The sequence below is a fragment of the Heloderma suspectum genome, chromosome 7, assembly GCF_057233095.1.
Source record: "Heloderma suspectum isolate Gila_16-S chromosome 7, 16-S_ref, whole genome shotgun sequence".
Taxonomy (NCBI): domain Eukaryota; kingdom Metazoa; phylum Chordata; class Lepidosauria; order Squamata; family Helodermatidae; genus Heloderma; species Heloderma suspectum.
Window position 1 is genome coordinate 75,313,011 of NC_139464.1, and position 21,620 is coordinate 75,334,630.

General features: G+C 42.2%; 1 protein-coding gene and 1 long non-coding RNA gene across 4 annotated transcripts in view; one reads left to right on the forward strand and one right to left on the reverse strand.

Annotated features, from left to right (window-relative positions):
* Positions 1-12,786, reverse strand: part of LOC146339962 (uncharacterized) — a 102,529-nt gene extending 89,743 nt beyond the window's left edge. Inside the window, exon 1 of the long non-coding RNA XR_014784417.1 lies at positions 12,541-12,786. This is a non-coding gene — a long non-coding RNA (uncharacterized LOC146339962). The remainder of the gene's footprint in view (positions 1-12,540) is intronic.
* Positions 1-21,620, forward strand: part of SLC38A2 (solute carrier family 38 member 2) — a 33,952-nt gene that overhangs the window by 1,632 nt on the left and 10,700 nt on the right. Inside the window, exons 1-7 of one of the 3 annotated variants that reach the window (XM_084810664.1) lie at positions 897-1,985; positions 14,156-14,388; positions 14,710-14,791; positions 14,921-15,036; positions 19,505-19,578; positions 19,677-19,769; positions 19,964-20,045. In XM_084810664.1, coding sequence (XP_084666790.1) covers positions 14,270-14,388; positions 14,710-14,791; positions 14,921-15,036; positions 19,505-19,578; positions 19,677-19,769; positions 19,964-20,045 — 566 coding nt within the window. In that variant the 5' untranslated portion in view covers positions 897-1,985; positions 14,156-14,269. Of the gene's footprint in view, positions 1-896; positions 1,986-12,853; positions 13,219-14,155; positions 14,389-14,709; positions 14,792-14,920; positions 15,037-19,504; positions 19,579-19,676; positions 19,770-19,963; positions 20,046-21,620 lie in introns of those variants that run through there. The other 2 variants (XM_084810663.1, XM_084810662.1) reach the window with 2 other exon arrangements.

Genomic DNA, 21,620 nt, shown 5'->3' on the forward strand with positions numbered 1-21,620 from the left:
TAAATATGTAAACAAAGCTAGAAAATTAAAAATTCCAGAACCTGTTTATACGTATACTGTTTCTGCAGGTAAAATACCTGAGTAAATATACTTCCTTATGCTGAACATATACAGGAGTTTAATGGCAAGAGAAAGATTTAAAATACTCAGACAAGTATTTTTCATTCAATCCTATGTATGTGTATTCAGAAGTAAGCTTCACTGAATTTCAACTGGACTTACTCTCTGGGTAGCAGCCCAAATAACAGAAAAGGTTTTGTTAGACCATTACTTTTTCACAAACATTGTCCCTAAAATATTTTCTATAACACAATTCACTGGCAATTAGCTCCCACAATGCCCAAATGACATTACGTGACCCACCCATTCAAATCACACAATGAGACCATGTAACTTTCATTAAGTAACTCATACTTGAATTCATGCATGTGCTTACATGACTGGCATTATTAAAAGGCTAATGGTGTAGAAAGCAGAATAATGCTTTTCCCAAGGCAGAACTGAACATTTGAAAGTGCAACAAATTCAAGTAAAGCTTACATCTTAATAATGCAATTATTGCAGTCACTTCAGTAATGACAGTTCATAGGTAGTTGGCAAGCCTAGACACTACTTTATGGGAAAGTTCATACTTTACATGGCACCATAGATATACCACTGTTAGCTGGCACTGGCAAACACAATGACCCAGTTCACACATACTGGCAATCATGGATTAATTAACCCATGAATTGCCAATATCTAGTAGGAACAAATGAGCATGCCGCCACCAATGCTTCTGTCACTTCCACTTTAAAATAACAACTTACAATCATTCCATTTGTAGGTTGTTAGCGTGTGACATCTGAACCTGGAGACGGAGTTGTTTAGGGGTTAAACAACCCAGAGTTAACCTACAATTTGTTGTTAGATTAACTCTGGGTTGTTTAACCTCTAAACAACCCAAAGTGACTGGGTTTGGATGTCACACTGACAACATACAAACAGGGCAATCTTAGGTTGAAAGAGGATGTGATGAGCAAACCAGAGCCAGCACACTCACTCCTCCTAGATTTCAAAAATTCATGGGTTAATTAACTCACAATTGTCATTACATGTGAACTGGGTCAGGGTGAAGGAGAAATACACATCTCCAAACACTCAGGGGCATGTGGCAGTTGGCTTCCACTCCCTGGCACATGGTGGAAAACAGTCCTACAAGTCCCAGAATGCTGGGAATTGAAGGATTTTTTTTTTCTGTCTAAGCATGCATACGTTTGTGGACCGAATGTGTTTACTACAGTTTACACCTCTCACCTTTACTTAAGCACTTAATCATTTGCAAAAGCACAATGGTTGTCCTGACAAGGCTGCATCACAGCATTTCCTCTCTAAAGCATTTATATTTATGCCCCAAATGCATCCTTCCAGGGTCCTAGAACTTTCTCTAAAAAGGCATTACGCTTCTTACAACTTCTGCCATTGTATTAATGCAAATCTAATCAAACGGGTCAGCCTGACCTGACTCACTTGAAATAAGAGTAATTTGTATAAAATCCCAAGATTGGGGGGGGGGGGGCCTTTGGGTCAGTTAACACCATGTTCCAAAAATAAGATTTGCACTCATTTCTTACTTATGCTTGTATTCTCCTGTAGCACAAATTATGAAAAGTGAATATATTTTGTGATTATATTTGTTTGGTTGACTTCATGAAACAGCTTTACTATTTTACTGATTTGTATTTATGCAAATCCTAAATATAAGAAACCATACGCAGCCTCTAGCTTCACCTCCTAATTGTGAAAATGATTTCATGATTGTTTGTGTTTGTTAAAAGCACCGGCTAATAACAAACTCTGCTGTATTGGCTACAGAAACAGGACAGAAGTAGATGCTGAACTCCAAACAACCTAGTGCCTCTTGATTCCCATATGGTAATTCCACCACTGTGAACATAATAGGTGCTGCCATTCTGAGATCGCTCCACCAAAGCCCTAACGAACAGGTACTCGGTCTCTTCAGCATCCCTTGATGTTCATATTTTTATCTGGCATCCCAAGGTGAGGGCATACCCATTCCTCTGAAGGCAGCCATGCAGCAAACATTTGCCATGAACTGTTGTTCAGTCGTTGTGTCCGACTCTTCGTGACCCCGTGGACCATAGCATGCCAGGCCCGCCCGTCCTCCGCTCTCTCCCGGAGCCATGAATTACCTCAAACAATTGCCCAAATTAGGCTTGTCAACTTAATAATGTGCATAACCTGTCCTCTCTCAAGACACTCAGGGAGCCAATTGTGTATATGGGGCCCTGCCTCATAAACCCCCCCCTCCAATTAAACACACAAGGTAGTCCCAGCCAGGACAAAAGGCGGGCAAGAAGGCAACAGAAATAAACACAGATCCTGAAAACGTTGGACTCGGTAATAAAACGTGTCTTGTGACGGCAGTGTTATGAACTTCAATTCCATCCCATCGCGCTTTAATTCTAATATCTTGATTTGGCATAAAACCTACCTACGCCACAGAGGATAAAGGTTAAGAGAAATCTAGCCCTGAGGGGGCGAGGCTATCAATTGATCGCATGGGCCGGTCGCTTCAAGGGCCGCCCGCCCCACGCTGAAAGGAACTCGCTTGTTTACACAGGAGCAGCCTGAGACGAGAGCTAGGGGCGGGAAGGGCAACTGTACGCGCCCTGAGAATAGCCATCTCCCACAAGCCCGAGCTCGCTCGCTGCCCGCCGCGGCACAGTATTCATTAATTGCATTGCGCTGCGCACTCTTTCTCCACGCTGGGCAAGAGCCGCGGAGGCTTTGAACCAGCCGTCCAGGCCCGGCCCGGCCCGGCCCGGCCCCGCCCTGGGTGACTAACGCCTCGCGCACCCCTATCCTTACGGCAGCGGCAGTGGAAAATTTTCAGTCTTCGGCGCTGCGCGCGCAGCTAGCAGTACACCGCTATCGCTTCGGCTATCTCTTCTAGAACATTCCGGCTGGGCTGGGCGGGGTGGGGCGACGCTTCCGGAGTGGGTCCTTCAGCCCGGCCGTGACGGTGGGGGAGGGCGCATTGGTGCCTTCGGAGGGCGGGGGCCGCGCCGCCATGCGCGCGTACTGAGCAGTAGGCGCCCTTGGGCTCTGCGGGACGCAACTGCCGGGCAAACGCGCCTAGAGCTGGGGTCGGCCCGCGCTTCCTAGCGCCCTTCCCTCGTCTCCCCAAGGAGGGGCCTCCTTAAGGGTTGCCGCGGGGTCCGTCGTGGCGAGGGATTGGCCCCTCGGGGCCGCTGTAATTACAAGGCGCGCGGCTCGAGCGGCTGCCGCTGCCCGGCCCCCGCGTTGATGCCGAGGGGGAAGCCCGTCGCTCAGCTTGGATGCCCCCGGCGGCTTCCTTCCTTACACGGCAAAGCTGCAGCCTCCCAAGCGCTGCCCATCCTTGCACGGAGGCGATGCATAGGCAGAATTCCCTGCGCACGAAAATAGCCCACAAGGAGCGGCGGGAGCAAGGGACTTAATAGCAAACGGGCAGGGCTGGCTTCCCAGCCAAAAGCCACGGGGGAGCCGTAATAATTATGAGCGTACTTGTTCGCGTGTGTTAAAGATGTATAAACCGCGGCTTCACCTGGAAGAGAATTACAGGGCGGTGGGCACACAAATCGAACATTCAGTAGAATAAAACGGCCTAAAATTTACGTCAATACAAACTGAGAGGCATAGAAACTATTTCAACCAGCTAAACAAAATACAAATTTTAATGGAGGCGGGGTCCAAAGTTGTAGGGCCAACGCAGAGGAAACCCTCTCTTATTCCCCCCCCCCTTCATTTCAGGGTGCCACAAGCAAATGTCCTCCCATAGATAGAAAAGAATGGTAGTATGGGGTGTAAAGAGTTGGCAAAAAACAAGGATGTAGGTTGATTTGTACACTGAAAAGGGCAGCAGCTGACAAAATGAATATGCAGGGAAACGTGAGGCAGGGAGTGCCATGGAGTGTAAAAATAGAAGGGGTAAAGGAATGGGGATGCAAATAGACCTGGTAGTCACTCAGTGTAGGGTAGTGTAGTGCAGTGGGTAGTGTGTCAGACTCGAACTAGGGGAACCCAGATTCAACCCAGGTTCAAATCTTCAGTCAGCCATGAAGCTCAGTGGGTGGCCTGGGCCAGTCACTCTCAGCCTAACCTACCATACAGGGTGGTTGTTAGGATAAAATAGAAGGGAGAGTGAAAGAACTTTGTATATTGCTTTGGGCTCCTTGGAGGAGAGGAAAGGTATAAATGTAATAAAAACCTGTAAGAGAGAGAAAAAGAAGGGGGCATTTGAGAGATGTGGAGTGAAAAAACAAAGACAAAAAGAGGAGAGGGTGTTAACTTGTTTAAAATCCTTATTTGTGAGATGGAGTTTTTTTAGTAGATTAAAATAAAACTTTTGTGGTAATGAAGGAACTTCCAGCAATGTATTCTGCCCATACATACTAGGTTTACATGTATGATTAACTGTAATAGAGCTAAAATGTTGACAAAATTTATTTTCAGGGATTAATGTACTTGAGTTAATATAAAATGTGAAAGTGGCCATGAAATGTGAAAGTGCTGCTAGGCTGGATGTGATACTAGGGCATCTCACAGAAGACACTGTCCTGGAAGCCTGGGTATATGCTTTGGGTTGACCCAAAGCTTGGTTTGGGGTGCACACCCTCAGTCCCTTGTTCATTAATATGTATATTGGCTATTTTTGACATGGGGGTGGTATGCTTGATAGTGTCTTGTGCCAAAGCAAAGCATTGTGCTGGTCACAGTTTTGGAATGTCTTGCAGAAGACGCTCTCTTGAAGGTGTGGGTGTATGATTTGTGTTGGCTTATTGTGGAGTGCACATCCCCACCACCTTATATGCAAGTGTTATCTGGGGCTATCAGACATTCAAGAGCATTACAGAAAAACAACAGTTTTTATTGGAGAGAATTCTTGTGAATCTTGAAGGAGATGTTTCTGCGCATATAGAGATATATGTAAGAAAGCAGCCCAAAACTTATTTTGGGGTTCAGGGGCCTATATATTTCAGCTTCTTATTGAGGCATTCTATTCTGTTTCTTACTTTTGAGAATAAGGATTATGAAACTGAAGCCAGTAATGCCTCATAAAGTGGTCCTCAGAGTGCTTTTGAGTTGTGCATCTCATGGTCTAAACTATACCAAGCTGTCAATTCTTCTGGACAGAGTATCTTATATCAGTTAACCTTACACAGTTCAGGACAGATTACTCATTGTATAGGAATCTACACATTATAGAAACATTGGCACGTTTGCAACTACCATTGTGTCAGCACTGCTGGGCATTGAAAGTTATGCATAGTACAAGGGGGACTGAAATATTTTTAGCCTAAATAGTTGAGTTTAGTTGTATCTATAACTAATAGTTTATTATAGTTGCATCTATAATACCACAGGTCACCCACCCCTTGTATTATAGATATGTTCCAAACTGCCACTTCCAAATTTGAAGATAGTTAGAAGTATATGATAAGGAAACTCACACATCTCTCCATACTGTTGCACTTGTAACTTGTTCAACTTTCATTACAAATCCTTTTTACTAATCCAAGGTTATGTTGAAAGGGTGAAAAATGAACCACCACACTGCTACATTTCATTGCATATGTGGCCTTGCTTTCTCTCTGCTGGAGTGCTGGTTGCTCTTATGAGGTAGACTATATCTTGAGTTTGAAGCAGGCATAAATGTCTCATTTTCAGATTGTCCTAGCGTTCAGGTTGTGTGGGACTGCGTGCATACAAAATTTCAATTTTATATCTGATGTGGAAGTTCTTCAGCCATTTTCATACAGCCTAAGTTAGGGAAGTCCAAGGGTCTTTATTACATTCTGGTCTGGGGTGTGTGTGTGTGGGGGGGGGGGGGATGAGAGAAATTAAGATTGATGGGTAGAGAAAAAAATATAGAAAAAAGTAAGAGAAGAAAAACTAATCCAGAAGAGGAATGATGGCAGGAAAAACGATGGGAGGAACATTTTACTACATAACTATAACAATATTTTTCAGAAAGAATTCATATTTTTTCCTGCTGATTCAACTCCTATGGCATCATCAGCATTAATGTTTTAAGTATCATCTGTGTTACTGAGATTTGACTCAGCAAAAACTAATCTGAGAAGGCTATGGAGAACTTAATATTTCATATCCACGTAAGAACATGAACGTGAAAGATGGTGCGTTTATAATGGACACTGTACACAACAAGTTTTGTTTGGGAAGTAACTATAGCTCCTGGAACCATTGATACTTTCCATTTCATAAATAGGCCCTGGCCCTCAAAAGCTTATGCCATAATAAATGTGCAGTCTTTAACACATCACAAGGCTTTTTGTTGTTTTGGCTACAACAAACTATCATGGTTATCCCTCTGGAAACTATGTCCTAGTAACCCTATGTATGTTTAATCAGAAGTAAGTCTCGCTTTGTTCAGTGGGACTTACTCCCACGTGAGTGAACATAGAATTGCAGCCTAAATATGATTTAACCCCAATTAGTAATGATAGAGAAAGAGAGAAATCAAACTGTTGAATATGATGCCTATTGGCTGTGGCAATAGTACCAGCCAGAAAGCAATAGGGATAAGAAAGTGCTAGCGTTAATACAATCTCAGCTTTTCCTCAGTTTTTTGCCAGAAAACGCATCATGCTCATCTCAAAATCTTTTGTTGTTTAAAATATGCTTTGATTATATTACATTCTTAGGTTGTTAATCATATGCTTGAATTATGTTATGAGTTCTATGATTTTGGGACAGCTATAAATCCAGATAAAAAATGCTCTGGGATAATTTATACTGCTCAAGAATAACACCAGCTTTCACACTGCCACCAAGTTCAGGACAGTTGACACTGCTATTTACAGCTAGGGAGAAACAAAGTGGGACCTGCAACTTAGTGTTATCGTCCACAGTGCCCTTTTCCAGAATATACCATTCCATTCCCCATGCCCCCTGGTTTTCTATCACCCTGCCCCCTCCAACAGTTGGTCATCATTCAGTGGCACTAAGCATGCTCAGTCTTCATTGGATTTTTCCCCCCTAATTTTTTGTTATATATATATACTTCTGGAAACCTTGGAGTTCCTCTAAGCCTGCTGATGCCTCCCCTCTTGTGTATAAATCGTGCTATATTTGCGTACATAACAATCCACACTCAGAATGAGTTGTTCACTATTACTATATAGGAAAGCATCATAGGAATCACAACAGAGAAATCAGGAAGAAAACTGATATAGTCTTCTATCTACCTCTTAGTTATACTAAATGGTTTTCCATGTATAAGAATAACATTACTGACAGGTGGGTGTCAAAACTTCTGAATAAGACAAGCAAAATAAAATAAACTTTATTCACTGAAAAAAATCTTACATATTCCCACATAGAAGAAAAAAATTCACAAGTAATCTCACTAATATACTGCCCTATATTAAGTTCGGGGGAAGCTCTGCCTTTTGTCACTATTTCCCAAACCTGCCCGTTTCCTGAAGCATCCATTCATAGGTGAGCTACCCCAGAGGGCAAGTAAGAAAAAACGACATCATTTTACTATTTAAAAGGCTGGGAGGGGGTAACAAAAAAAAAAAAAGAAAATTAGTGCATGCAGAATACAGTATGCATTTCCCTCTTTCCCAATGGGAGGAAAGTTGAAAGAAATTCCTTTTTTTGCTGGGCAGAAGAGGCAAAACACAAGAAAATTGAATGCCTCTGAATTAAAAGTGAATGTGAGACTTTGGTAAATTCTGTTATTTTGAAAATGTTTCAGTTTGGCGATTACTCTGAATCAGTGTCCATAATCTGTATCTATAAATGCACATCATTATGCCTTTAAAAAAATAAATGAGTAACTCACATTAAAGGCATAAGTCAGAGCCACTGGTATTCTTTTCCTCTTGAAGATTTTCTGTCATTATCATGTGATATTAACACTACCACAGGTTTAACTGGAAATTATGTCTAGGTGGTTAATAATCATGCAGAATGACCCTGAGTTCAGTTGATTCCTCAGTACTGAAAGCCAATATGCCACATGCAGAATAATCACTATTAGACCAAATAGTGATGATACAACAGGACAAGAGTTATAGAGCAAATAATGTTTGCAATGTTGAAAGTTACACAAAACTATTCTTTGGATATAGGTTTCCCACAGTGGAACTCTTCCCTTTGGCACCATGTTTACCCATATCTTTTGGTTTTATCAACCCGTCTTTCAAAATGTAATACATGTTATAAGATACTGTGGCAGATTAGTAGTTATCCATATATCTAAATCATATTACTGATTATGCTAATATGAAGCCAGTAGCTGATGGAGTTAGATCAGGGGGCATTGCATTATCTGTAAGACCTCTTGCTCTCCATCTTAGGGCAGTTACAAACTGCAGACTTGGAGGCTTTGCCATTAGTCCTTCCTTTCTCACCACATCCCCCGCCCTTTATTTAAAATTTAAAATTCAGGCTTTATTTAAAGCCTGAAGAACTGATAGAACTCAAAAGCTTGCTCATTGCTTGAGCACCTTTAGGTTGGTCCTAACAAAGATAGAACCCTATTGGAGGTTAATTCTATATTGAAATTATTCAGAAATTCTTATTTACTTTCCCCTTCACATTCTTTAGGGAACATATGGTTTGTAATAGTGGGTAAAATCCATTGTAAGCCCTACTTAGAGTAGATCCATTGAAATGAATGGGACTTAAGTCAGTCATGACTAACTTAAGTCCCATTCATGTCAATGGATCTACTCTAAGTAGGATTTATGTTGGGTTTTTATCCCATATTAGTATTGGTATGTTACCACTCCCCTTCATGGATCACTGCCTTGTTGCGACAAAGGGGCTTGCGTAACTCAGTGAAGCCATAAGCTATGCCGTGCAGGGCCACCCAAGACAGACAAGTCATTCTGACAAAATGTGGTCCACTGGAGAAGGAAATGGCAACCCACTCCAGTATTGCCAAGAAAGCCCCATGGAACGTATCACAAGGCTAAAAGAGATGACGCCGGAAGATGAGCCCCTCAGGTCGAAGGTGTCCAATATACTACTGGGGTAGAGCAGAGGGAATTTTCAAGTAGCGCCAGAAAGAGTGAAGCGGCTGGGCCAAAGCCGAAAGGACACTCAGCTGTGGATGTGTCTGGTGGTGAAAAGAAAGTCCGATGCTGTAAAGAACAATATTGTTTAGGAACCTGGAATGTAAGGTCAATGAATCAAGGTAAGCTGGAGGTGGTCAAACATGAGATGGCAAGATTGAACATCGACATCTTGGGAACCAGTGAAGTAAAATGGACAGGCATGGGCGAATTTAATTCAGGTGACCATTATATCTACTACTGTGGGCAAGAATCCCTTAGAAGAAATGGAGTAGCATTCATAGTCAACAAAAGGGTGGGAAAAGCAGTACTGGGGTACAATCTCAAAAACGATAGAATTGTCTCAGTACAAATCCAAGGCAAACCATTCAACATCAAGGTAATTCAAGTCTATGCCGCAACCACTGATGTCGAAGAAGCTGAGGTTGATCGGTTCTATGAAGACCTACAACACCTTCTAGAACTAACACCAAAAAAAGATGTCCTCTTCATCATAGGGGATTGGAATGCTAAAGTAGGAAGTCAAGAAATCACTGGGATAACAGGCAAGCATGGCCTTGGTGTACAAAATGAAGCAGGACAAAGGCTAATAGAGTTTTGCCAAGACAACACGCTGATCATAGCAAACACTCTTTTCCAACAGCACAAGAGGCGACTCTACACATGGACATCACCAGATAGTCAATATCGAAATCCGATTGATTATGTCCTTTGCAGCCAAAGATGGAGAAGCTCTATGCAGTCAGTAAAAACAAGACCTGGAGCTGACTGTGGCTCAGATCATGAGTTGCTTCTTGCAAAATTTCGGCTGAAATTGAAGAACGTAGGGAAAACCACTAAACCATTCAAGTATGACCTAAATCATAGCCCTTATGAATATACAGTGGAGGTGAGGAATAGATTTCAGGGATTAGACCTGAGTGCCTGAGGAACTATGGACGGAGGCCCGTAACATTGTTCAGGAGGCAGCAACTCAATCCATCCCAAAGAAAAAGAAATCCAAGAAAGCAAAGTGGCTGTCTGAGGAGGCTTTACAAGTAGCTGAGGAAAGAATGGAAGCGAAAAGCAAGGGAGAAAGGGGAAGATATACCCAACTGAATGCAGAGTTCCAGAGAATAGCAAAGAGAGACAAGAAGGCCTTCTTAAATGAACAATGCAAAGAAATGGAGGAAAACAATAGAATGGGAAAGACTAGAGTTCTCTTCAAGAAAATCGGAGATCTCAAGGGAACGTTTTGTGCAAAGACAGGCATGATAAAGAACAAAGAAGGCAGAGACCTAACAGAAGCAGATGAGATTAAGAAGAGGTGGAAAGAATACACAGAAGAACTATACAGGAAAGATCTGAATGTCCCTGATAGCCATGATAGTGCGGTCACTGAACTTGAGCCGGACATCCTAGAGAGTGAAGTCAAGTGGGCCTTAGGAAGCATTACTAACAACAAAGCTAGCGGAGATGACAGTATTCCAGCTGAGCTATTTAAGATCCTAAAAGATGATGCCATTAAAGTGCTGCACTCAATATGCCAACAAATTTGGAACACTCAACAATGGCCACAAGACTGGAAAAGGTCAATTTACATTCCAATTCCAAAGAAGGGCAATGCCAAAGAGTGTTCAAACTACCATACAATTCCGCTCATTTCACATGCCAGCAAGGTGATGCTCAAAATCCTACAAGCTAGGCTTCAGCAGCATGTGAAACGAGAACTACCGGAAGTACAACTTGGGTTTCGAAGAGGCAGAGGAACTAGAGATCAAATCGCCAACATTCGCTGGATCATGGAGAAAGCAAGAGAATTCCAGAAAAACGTCTATTTCTGCTTCATTGACTACGCTAAAGCCTTTGATTGTGTGGATCACAACAAACTGTGGCAAATTCTTAAAGAGATGGGAGTACCAGACCACCTTACCTGTCTCCTGAGAAACCTGTACGAGGGTCAAGAAGCAACAGTAAGAACCGGACATGGAACAACCGATTGGTTCAAAATTGGGAAAGGAGTACGACAAGGCTGTATATTGTCGCCCTGCTTATTTAATTTATATGCAGAGTACATCATGAGAAACACCGGGAATCACAGGTCGGAATTAAGATAGCCAGGAGAATTATCAACAACCTCAGATATGCAGACGATACCACCCTAATGGCAGAAAGCAAAGAGGATCTAAAGAGCCTCTTGTTGAGGGTGAAAGTGGAGAGTGCAAACGCTGGTTTGAAACTCAACATTAAAAAACTAAGATCATGGCATCTGGCCCCATCACTTCCTGGCATATAGAAGGGGAAGAAATGGAAGCAGTGACAGATTGTATTTTCTTGGGCTCCAAGATCATCACAGACGGTGACCGTAGCCATGAAATTAAAAGATGCCTGCTCTTTGGGAGGAAAGCTATGGCAAACCTAGACAGCATAGTAAGAAGCAGAGACATCACCTTGCCGACAAAGGTTCGTATAATGAAAGCTATGGTTTTCCCAGTAGCAACGTATGGCTGTGAGAGCTGGACTATAAGGAAGGCTGAGCGCTGAAGAATTGATGTGTTCGAACTGTGGTGCTGGAAAAGACTCTTACGAGTCCCCTGGACTGCAAGGAGGTCAAATCAGTCCATCCTAAAGGAAATCAACCCTGACTGCTCATTGGAAGGACAGATACTGAAACTGAAGCTCAAATATTTTGGCCACCTAATGCGAAGAGAAAACTCCCTGGAAAAGACCCTGATGCTGGGAAAGATTGAAGGCAAAAGGAGAAGGGGATGGCAGAGGATGAGATGGCTAGATAGCATCACCGATGAAATGAATACGGACTTGAGCACACTCCAGGAGAGAGCGCAGGACAGGAAGGCCTGGCGTGCTGTGGTCCATGGGGTCATGAAGAGTTAGACACGACTGAACAACTGAACAACAATGTTACCAGTACATATTTTACCACAAGCTTTACTTCAGCATAAAAATTAAACTACTCTAATGAGCTGGTATTCCACAAGCCAAATTATTATATGCAATATCCTAAGGATGTTCCTCATAATTCGATATACTGATTCATACATTTGTGGTGCACACACTGGCTCACATGCACAGTGGGATATTTCTATAAAATTCTGCTGAGTTAAAAGAGCTTTACCATTGATTCTGACATTTAAGTCCTACGTAGAGTAGATCCACTGAATGAATGAGACACGAACTAGTCACAACTAACTTAAGTCCCACTCATTTCAATGGGTCTACTCTGTGTAGGACTAACATTGGATACCACCCCTTGTATTATTCCTATTCTGATTTTACAGATGGGAAACTGAGGGTTGCCCAAGGCAGAAAGCCCGGAGACTCCCAGTGGCAGATGTACAACCTGAGCCGCAACTCGGTTGAAACGAGGGGTACTTGGATTTCAAAACGACAACAACTGCCCTGGTCTCCGTGGGATGTAATTTCAAACTTCCAGCATTTCGAAGACTACCTGAGTAAAGCCTGGCGCAATGTCGATTTTCGGCCCGGCTGCTAAGTAACGGCCTCGTGATCGCCTTTTGTGCGGAGAAGGGGAGGTCCCTCAGCACCATAGCAGCGCCCCTGCAGCGGTCCAGTACGGGCGGAGCCGTCGGGAGAGCGAGCGAGCGAGCCCAGGGCGGAGCGATGAAGCGCAGTGTTGGTATACAAAGAAAAGCCGCTACACGTTGCCGGGTGGAAGCCTCGCCCTTTCCCTTCCGCCGCTCCGGCCCCTCTGACGTCGCGCATTCCGCCCTCAAAAGCGGAGGCATCGGAAGACGTTCTCCAGACCTGGTCGCGGCGTTGCACGAGGGCAGCTTCCTCCCGCGGCTCGCGAGCGACGAACCCAGCCGCGCATCCGTCGCGTTGGTTTACCAGACCGCCCTTGTGTGTGTGTGTGTTATTTAATTTAATAAGAGAGCCGTAAATTATTATTTTGTACCGCCGTATTTTTCATTAAGAAAAACTGTTTTATTTTTCCCCCACTGGGCCTTTTCGTTTGTTCATATTTTAAGGATTTTAAGGGGGGGGGGGGTTCGTTGAGGGCGCAAATTTAATCTCGTCGAAAAAGCTCGCGGTCCTCCAGAAGAAGAAGAACGAAAGAAGCAGCAGCAGCTCCGGAACGTCCCGATTTTAAGCTTCATTGATTGAGGTAAAAAGCTCCGTTAGAACGTTTCTGGGGTTTTCGGGGAGTGGGTGGAGGTGGGGTTTATTCGGTTGAAGCAAAGGCCAAGTGATTTCTTGATGTAAGATTGTGGTCAGACGCATGTTTAAAATAACAGCTAGTGGTACAGCATCCTAGCAGTTTTTCAGGTTTAAAAGAAAAACACCACCACCAGAAAACAGGTACCGGTGGTGCAGTCTTGTGACTGATTTGCATTTTTTCCAGTTTCAAATGCAGGGATTGGGGGGGGGGGGGAGGCGGCGGCAAGAAAGAGAAGAAACAGGAGAAAACGGTATAGCAAGGACAGAGGAAGAAGCCGTGGCTGATGTAAAAGAAAGGGAATGTGACAATCTCTCAACTGGGTTGCATCATGTTCAGTTCCCGGCAAAGGAGGAAAAGGGGTGGAGTTGGGTCGCTTCCAAAACTGGCCACAGACGTGTGTGTGTGTGCGTGTGTGTGTGTGAATGAATGAATGAGAGATAGTTCTATGTAAGTCTGTTTTCATGAATCTCATGAGTCTTTACAACTTAATTTTCTCGTGTCGGATTAACCTCCACTTAAATGTCTGGATTCGATCTGAAAAAGCAGGTGATGGGTGGGGGCTTTGATGAGTAGTTCGAGAAATCCGTTGTTGGGCAGAGAATGTGCCTTTTGCGCACCCGGCCGTTCCCACGCAGATCTTCTCCCCCGGTGGCGTGGGCTCCCGTGCTGCAGCTGGAGATTAGCTTTGTTCTGCTCTCCTGTACTTTTCCTTCCCGATCCCTCTCCCCTTCTCCCTCCCTTCCCTTCTGGTACTTTTCCACTAGCCTGGCTGCCGATGAATCAGCCGCGGTGAGCAGAAGCGGCGGCAGCAACAGCAGCTGCTCACGTGACCCACTTCGGGAGACTACTGCAGTATTGACGTTTCCTTTTTTTACCTTCACAGACAAGGCAAGTCGAGCAGCCAAGGACAAAAGATCAAAAGGGACCCAGGCTGCTGCCGCTAACCCAAATAATTAATTTGCCCGCTGGTACCCAAGAAGGCATCCTGGATCCCATCATGACCAAAGCTGAAATGGGCAAGCTCAACACCACACCTGACGAAGATAGCAGCAGCTATAGTTCCAACAGCAATGACTTCAGCTACCCCTACACAACCAAACCACCGGCTATGAAGAGGTCAGAGAGGCTTCTTTGCATTGCTTTTGTTTTTAGAGCGTCACAAACTCTCAGTGATTATTTGATAGACGTGGATTCCAGACTTGTTTTCTAATTAAAAAAATGTTTAAGAGTGGACAATATCTTAATGTTGCATACATAACAAACAGGAAAGAAAACACATATTTTCACAACCTAAATTCTAAACACATATTCAGAAATAAGTGCAATTCAAATCAATGTGATCTATAATTGAAAACCGAGACTGTTTTCTACTGCTTCCTTTATGTGGGAAACTAATTATAATATTTAAAAGTTGCTGTTTTTCCCTTTCTCTCACAGCCATTATGCAGACATGGATCCAGAAAACCAAAACTTTTTACTTGAATCAAATCCTGGAAAGAAGAAATATGAAATTGAATATGTAAGCATGCCTCTGTAATCTCTTTAACATAAGCACACAAATGAAGACAAACTTTATGCAAATTAAAGCCATACTCAAATAATTGATCATGAACAAATTATTAACCAACCCCACACTTCTTATTTACAGCATCCAGGTACTACTTCCTTTGGAATGTCAGTATTTAATCTGAGCAATGCTATTGTAGGCAGTGGCATCCTTGGACTTTCTTATGCCATGGCAAACACTGGAATTGCCCTCTTTGTGTAAGTATTAGAATGCATTTCAATTACTGTGTTATGTTGTTACTTGTGCATGTTGATTCTGAAAATGTTAGCAGTTTGCTGTTTTAAAGTATCATCAGGCCTAAAATGTAGCAGTTGTTCTAATATAGAAAGAAAAACAGAGTGCAGTGGCTAGGAGTATACTGCTGTGCAACTTAAACTTCTGGAGTATTTGAACATGCAGCAGTTTAATCTCACTGAGGTGAATGGCGCTAGAGAGGCAATCTTATGCACACTTGTTTTAGAACAAGCCTAGCTGAAGTTGGTGGAGCTCTTTGTGGGATTGCATGGAATCAGGCTACATGAAAGAAAGAATCCAGTGAAAATAGAGCATTTCTGAGACCCATTGATTCAAAAAGGAGACATCAGCACACGTTTAAATTTATTGAAAGCAATAAACCTTTTGAAATCAGTGGGACTCAAAGATGCTTAATTTTGGCTGGATGATAACCTATCATATTCTATCTTGTCATGTTTCTGTGCAAAGTAGCTTAAGGCAGGGGAGAAATCATTTGTATTAACTAAGGAGGAAGTCACATGTGCATTAACTGAAGCCAGGGCAGATCCCCAAATGATAAATAAAAGCACTGCCAAATACACATTACCAAATCATCCTTTTCTCACATGTCACAGCATGTTTTCCAGCTAGTGTGGAAGAGGAAGCTTCCACCACCACCACCACTTACCTACCCTGGTTCCTCCCCTATAGTGAAGTGGAGGGCAGCAGGCAGGAGAGGAACACAAATGAGATTTCTAGGTGCCTGTTTGTTGGTATGGAAGACAAGGAGATGCCTTCTCTGTAATTACATATTCATTCCTTTAGGGGGCAGTGTGTATTGAGGAGGGATATCCTTGGAAATGGAAAGGCAAAGCCAGTGAGAGATGAGCGCGGTAGCTTCTCTTGCAGTGTGATCCTTTAGCAAAGAGTAAACAAATATGGTGCAAAATTCCAAATGTTAAAATATGATACCTTTTTAGTAGGGACCAAAGAACTACTTCCATTCAGGGAGTAAGTGTTATATGTTTTACAAAACCATACCCAAACTCTACAAAATTTTATGTAAAAACAAACAAAAAACCAGTGACTGCAGGACTAAAAGATATTCAGATAGAATATTACAGGATTTTTGTGATTGTGAATCCACTTTTCTGCATAATCAGAAATCTATTTTAAAAAACCAATGCAAGTGTATTTAAAACTGGATTTCTGTCTTTCACATATGCATACCAACAGTGGGAGAAACTTAAAGCACTTAGTTGGAGCAAATCCCATTAAAGTTTTAAGTGTCACATATGAAACAAGTGATCATACCCTAGGATGCACATTCTTTAATCAGAGGTGGTTGAAGTGTAATCTTTAAAATATTAATTTGTTAAGTGTGTGTGTGTGTGTGTGTGTGTATATATCCAAGGGTAAAATCCAACATAAATTCTACTTAGAGTAGACATATTAAAGTCATGATTAACTTAAGCCCCATTAATTTCAATGGTCTACTCTAAGTAGGATTTATGTTGGATTTTACTTGAGTTTTTTTTCCTTTTTTATGATGGCCCAATTTATATATTTTAAGAACAACTGTATATTTAGTGTCTTTAAACTTCCCCTTCTGTCTTCTCAGGTCCCTCAAAATGACTCACTGATGGTCACTCTGAGATGTCCCAACATGCAGTATGCTGGTAATGTTACTGTTGCCACCAAAACCAACTGAAGTGTGAAGCACATCAAGGTGTATGGCATTTATTCATTTTTTGCAAATTCTTTTAATATGGAAGTTTGCCTATATGTAAAAAAATATGAACTAAGCAAAAAATGTGCCATACAGTTTTTAAACGAGAGAGTGATAATAATTTGAACTTGTTATGTGCCAGCTCATGCTCCATGAAAGTTTTGCAGTGGTTACAATGTCATCAGCATAATGCATGCTACTGGTACTCTCTGGAGAGAAAGTTCTAATACAAAGTCCATTTAAGTCAATGGAGAAATCTTTATTGAAGCCAGTGGGCCGGTTCACATGATTGCCGCAGCCCACTGTGTTGTCCAAACTCAGGTGGCAGGGGTTGTTTGAGGGTTAAACAACTCTCAAATAACCCCAGAATAGACCATGGGCTATTTGAGGGTTGTTTAACCCTTAAACAACCCTTGCCACCCAGGTTTGAACAACACAACAAACCATGACAGCCTCCTGCTGGGGGCTGAATATTCAAAATGCACTGCAAACCATGGCATGCACCACAACCCACCATGGCTTAAATAAGCCACAGTGGACTGCAGTGATTGTGTGAACCCCATCAGTGTGTTTTGCATCAGACTCTTAGTGCTATTGGTTACCAAAGATAAATTGCCTTTATTTCCCATGGAAAACTTAATTTATCTTAAATGTACTTTACATTTTACATAAAATGTACTTTGAGGCAGAAATCCGTAAGTGTATATATTAGAGAAGAAGTTTCATGGGACCCAGTAGACCTTTGGAGTAAACATCCTTAGGATTGTGTTGGATGTCTTATGAATGGCTTACTGTGGGTAACTCTACTTGAACAAAGTGGACCTTACTTCTGAGTAAAGCTGCTTTAGTGTGCAGTGTTAAATGACTATATTTTCTTTCGAGAATACAATTTATTGAACAGTGGCTTCAGGGGATCTGAAGAGGGAAGAAGAAGTTCCTACTCTTAGTATAAAGCAATCACTTTATAGACTTAACATCTGCAGCTAGAAATTGAACCTAAGTTTCTGAATAAGGTACCAGTTTGTGGATGTGTTTCAGTGGTCTGGAAATACAGAAAATATACTCCCCAAAATAAGCATATTAACTTCCATTTGAATTGTTAAGCATATCATATCTTTTTTTTACTTTCTTTGGTGTATGTTGACAATAATGCTTTCTTGCATTTCATGTTTTATGTAAATGACTTCATAACAGTTGGTGTTCATGTTAATGTAGCCATGAGGCCAAGAACTAAATGGGGACTGTGATCTGTTTGTCTACTTAGAACACTGCAATAATACTGCTTAGATCAGTGGGATTTAAGCATGTGATGGATTCTGTCCATTATATGGAAAGAAGTCCGATTAAAACCCTAGGATTACTTGCCTTATATGTATTTAAGATGGTATATACCACTTCGAGTCAACCAAATTTCTATTTACACGTGTTTTGGACTGGGATGCCAGTATCTTATAGATTGTCACTATGCAGTAACTGTCCATCTCCTCATAAGAGAGACAACTCTATGCCAGTACTGAATTTCTCATTTTTAGAACTGTAGGCATGATTAAACTTATTTTACAAGTACTAAAACGAATAGAAATGAAAGAAGTAGAACTTTCCTTCCTCTTTCAATCTATTGATGTCTCAGATGTGTAGAAACATTTGGGTCGAAAGGGCATGTCAGATTAAAAGTACATGGATTTAATCCATTGGGAGTCTGAACTGGTTTAAATCCAGGTAATCCAGTTTAAATGGTGTGTCACTTGGGCTTTTCATAATCCTTGTTGGAATGTTTCTTGTAACCTGAGCCACAATAAAGATCATCACTATGTTCATTGCATTTATTTTTATATTCTGTGTGGTTGTTTACTTTGGGAATGATGCAACCACATTTACATCACTAAGGGCACAATCCTGTGGACACTAGACAGCAGCTAAATGGCCATAGGATTGGTCGGTTCCCGGAAACTGACCTCGGCGCTTGTGCTCTGAGGTCCGTTCCCAGAGAACCACCTCCCTCCCCCCTCCCCTGCCACCTCATAGGCAGCGCGGATCATCTCCGCGCTTGGAAGAGCAGCACAGAGCGGGGCAAAGGGGGTGCTTGAGGGCCAGGGAGTTCGTAAGTGCTGGTGTGACGCTTCCTATGTGTCGTCCGGCCTCCGCACCCTGCATTCCGATGACCTGCAGTACACAGCCAAAATCCGCCATCTAGCCATGAATGGAGGGTGACTGGAGTGCGGAGGAGACGATCCCTTCCATGCTTCTCCTGCTGTACATTGGATAAGTGGTTGCCTCCAAGTTCAGAGGCGGCCGCCTCTCCGCATAGGATTGCTTCCCAAGAGAACAATCCTGTGGCCGCTAGACAGATTCTAGGTGGCCATAGGATTTTTCAGTTTATGGGAACGAAGCTTGGAGCCATTGGATTGTCAGCCACCTCCACATTTGGAGGCAGCTGACTATCCCAATAGGATTGCGCCCTAACAGCACAATCCTATACATTTCTACTCAGAAGTCCCATCAAATTCAGTTAGACTTACCCCTTGGTAAGTGCATATAGGGTTGTAGCCTTATTTTGACACTTTTAAAATGCCATTGATTTCAGTGAAAAAGTTAAGTTGAAATACATAAGACAAACATGCATACCTTTGGTAGGCTCAAGGCCCATATGTTTTATTATATTTCTTGTTGCATCTTATTTATATATTCATTTCAGTCAGAGTGTTATTTGTGTTTGTTTTCAGAATTCTTCTAATCTTTGTGTCGATATTTTCTTTGTATTCCGTTCACCTCCTTTTGAAGACTGCCAATGAAGGAGGTATGATAACACCTATTTGTAAATTAGAGATTCACCTCTCCCCCACCGCTCCTTTGTAAGTTACACCCTTGCAATTGTTCTGTTTTCTGTTACTATAGGGTCTCTATTATATGAACAACTGGGAATGAAGGCATTTGGCATGGCAGGGAAACTTGCAGCATCCGGATCAATTACAATGCAGAACATTGGCGGTAAGGGCTTTCAAGCACATGCCCTTTTTTACACTGTACACTTTAAAACAGTTTTCTTCTATATTCTGATGACACAACTTTGTCACAAAACCTGTGTCCACCAGCGACCTCAAATAGTGTTATGAAACATGTTTTGTGACTCTTGTGTGCCATATTTTCTGCTTGTAATGACCTACAATATTATTCCCCTGCAGCTATGTCAAGCTACCTCTACATAGTGAAATACGAGTTACCGTTGGTCATCAAGGCATTTATGAACATAGAAGAGAATACTGGGTAGGTCTTACAACTGCTCAGCAGACAAGCTGTTAGTAGGAACAGAAATGGACATTGTACAAAGTGTATCTGGAGAGATCATTGTTAAAATCTAGTTATGCATGACTACATCTTCAGCGTACTATTTGATATATAATACAGTCTTTACTAGGACTGGGATTAGGAAAAAGCTTCAAGTTTGATTTTAAAAATCCAACAACTTCTAGTAAATTGTCTATAGCTTTGTTCTGGAAATGTAGTAGACCTGTAGTTTATGATATTTATATTGGCTCCTCGGTAACGTAGTTCTCCAGGCAGCTCGCAAAGTTTAAATTAAAAAATACAACATGAAAAAATAAAGTAAAACCAGTTCAGCATAAGCATCTCCAAAAGAGTTTTCTCTGACATGTTTTTGGAACCCAGTACATGTAAGGTAGCTTTTGGACATTACTTTTACACGAACTATTATTGTAAAAATGATTTTCCAATTTTAAGCATTGAAGGATATTACTCTTGTATTAGAAGTTGAAACACGAGTGTTTGGTGTAAGCATAAGTTGTGGTTCTTCTGAAATACTGATATTGTACTTGTGATATGAGACCCCCTGATTTTAGTGTAACTCCCACATAATGGTTGCAATCCAGAGGAATGCCTAAATCCCATTGTGTAGTCACGTTATTAGAATGTGACTACACAGTAAAAACCTATCAAATTCAGTGATATTTTGGTTCACAGAACTTTCTCAGGACTGTGCTTAGTGTGTTAAGAATAGCAATAATGATTGTTAGTTATTTTGTAGCAGAAGACCTCATGGGGCGGGCAGGGCAGGGGCATGATCTTTCCCATGTGATTCAGCATCCGCATGAAGAGAGACCTCCATAGGACATAATGGTGCCTCCTTTGTGTGTTTCCCACCCCCCTCCCTTGGTGTGCTTGCATGGGCACACATGCAGGCACCAAGTCAGTCCAGCACAGGGCACAGAAGGTCTGTACGATCACCCATGTCACTGTGCAAACCTCTGTCCTCCACTTGGCTAACGTGTGGCTTAAAATACAAATTTATTCATATGCTTTGTTAGAAGAACCACTTCCTCACCAGACCACCAGGATCAGGAGTTCAGTATTATACACAATTGCTTCAATGCAAATTCCATTGAAGGCGGTGGGATCTACTTTAAGGCAAATACAGGAGCAGGGGGTGGGGTAGGAGCAGTCTGGGAGACTACCACAGAGTACTGAGAGCCTTAGTCTCAGCTGAATACAAAAAGTTAATTTAGGCTCCAATCGTGAGCATAATTACTGGGCAGTAAGTCCCACTGACCTCCGACTTGCTTCTGAGTAAACATGTTTAGGATTAAGCTGCCTGCCTTCTAAAGCTGTCAGCTGGAACACAAACTCATTGATTTCTGTGGAAGCTAATTAAGTGTGATTGCTGGGAAACAGCAAAGCAAAACCACTTGCAAAAGATCCCTATTGAAAGCTACAAAGTTCTCCAAAGGATGGGCTTATAGTTCCTTAGCCATACATGTGTGCCAGGTACTTTAGAGTGTATTCACTGTACTTAATTTGTCGCTTCTCTCTTACACTGTGGTACCA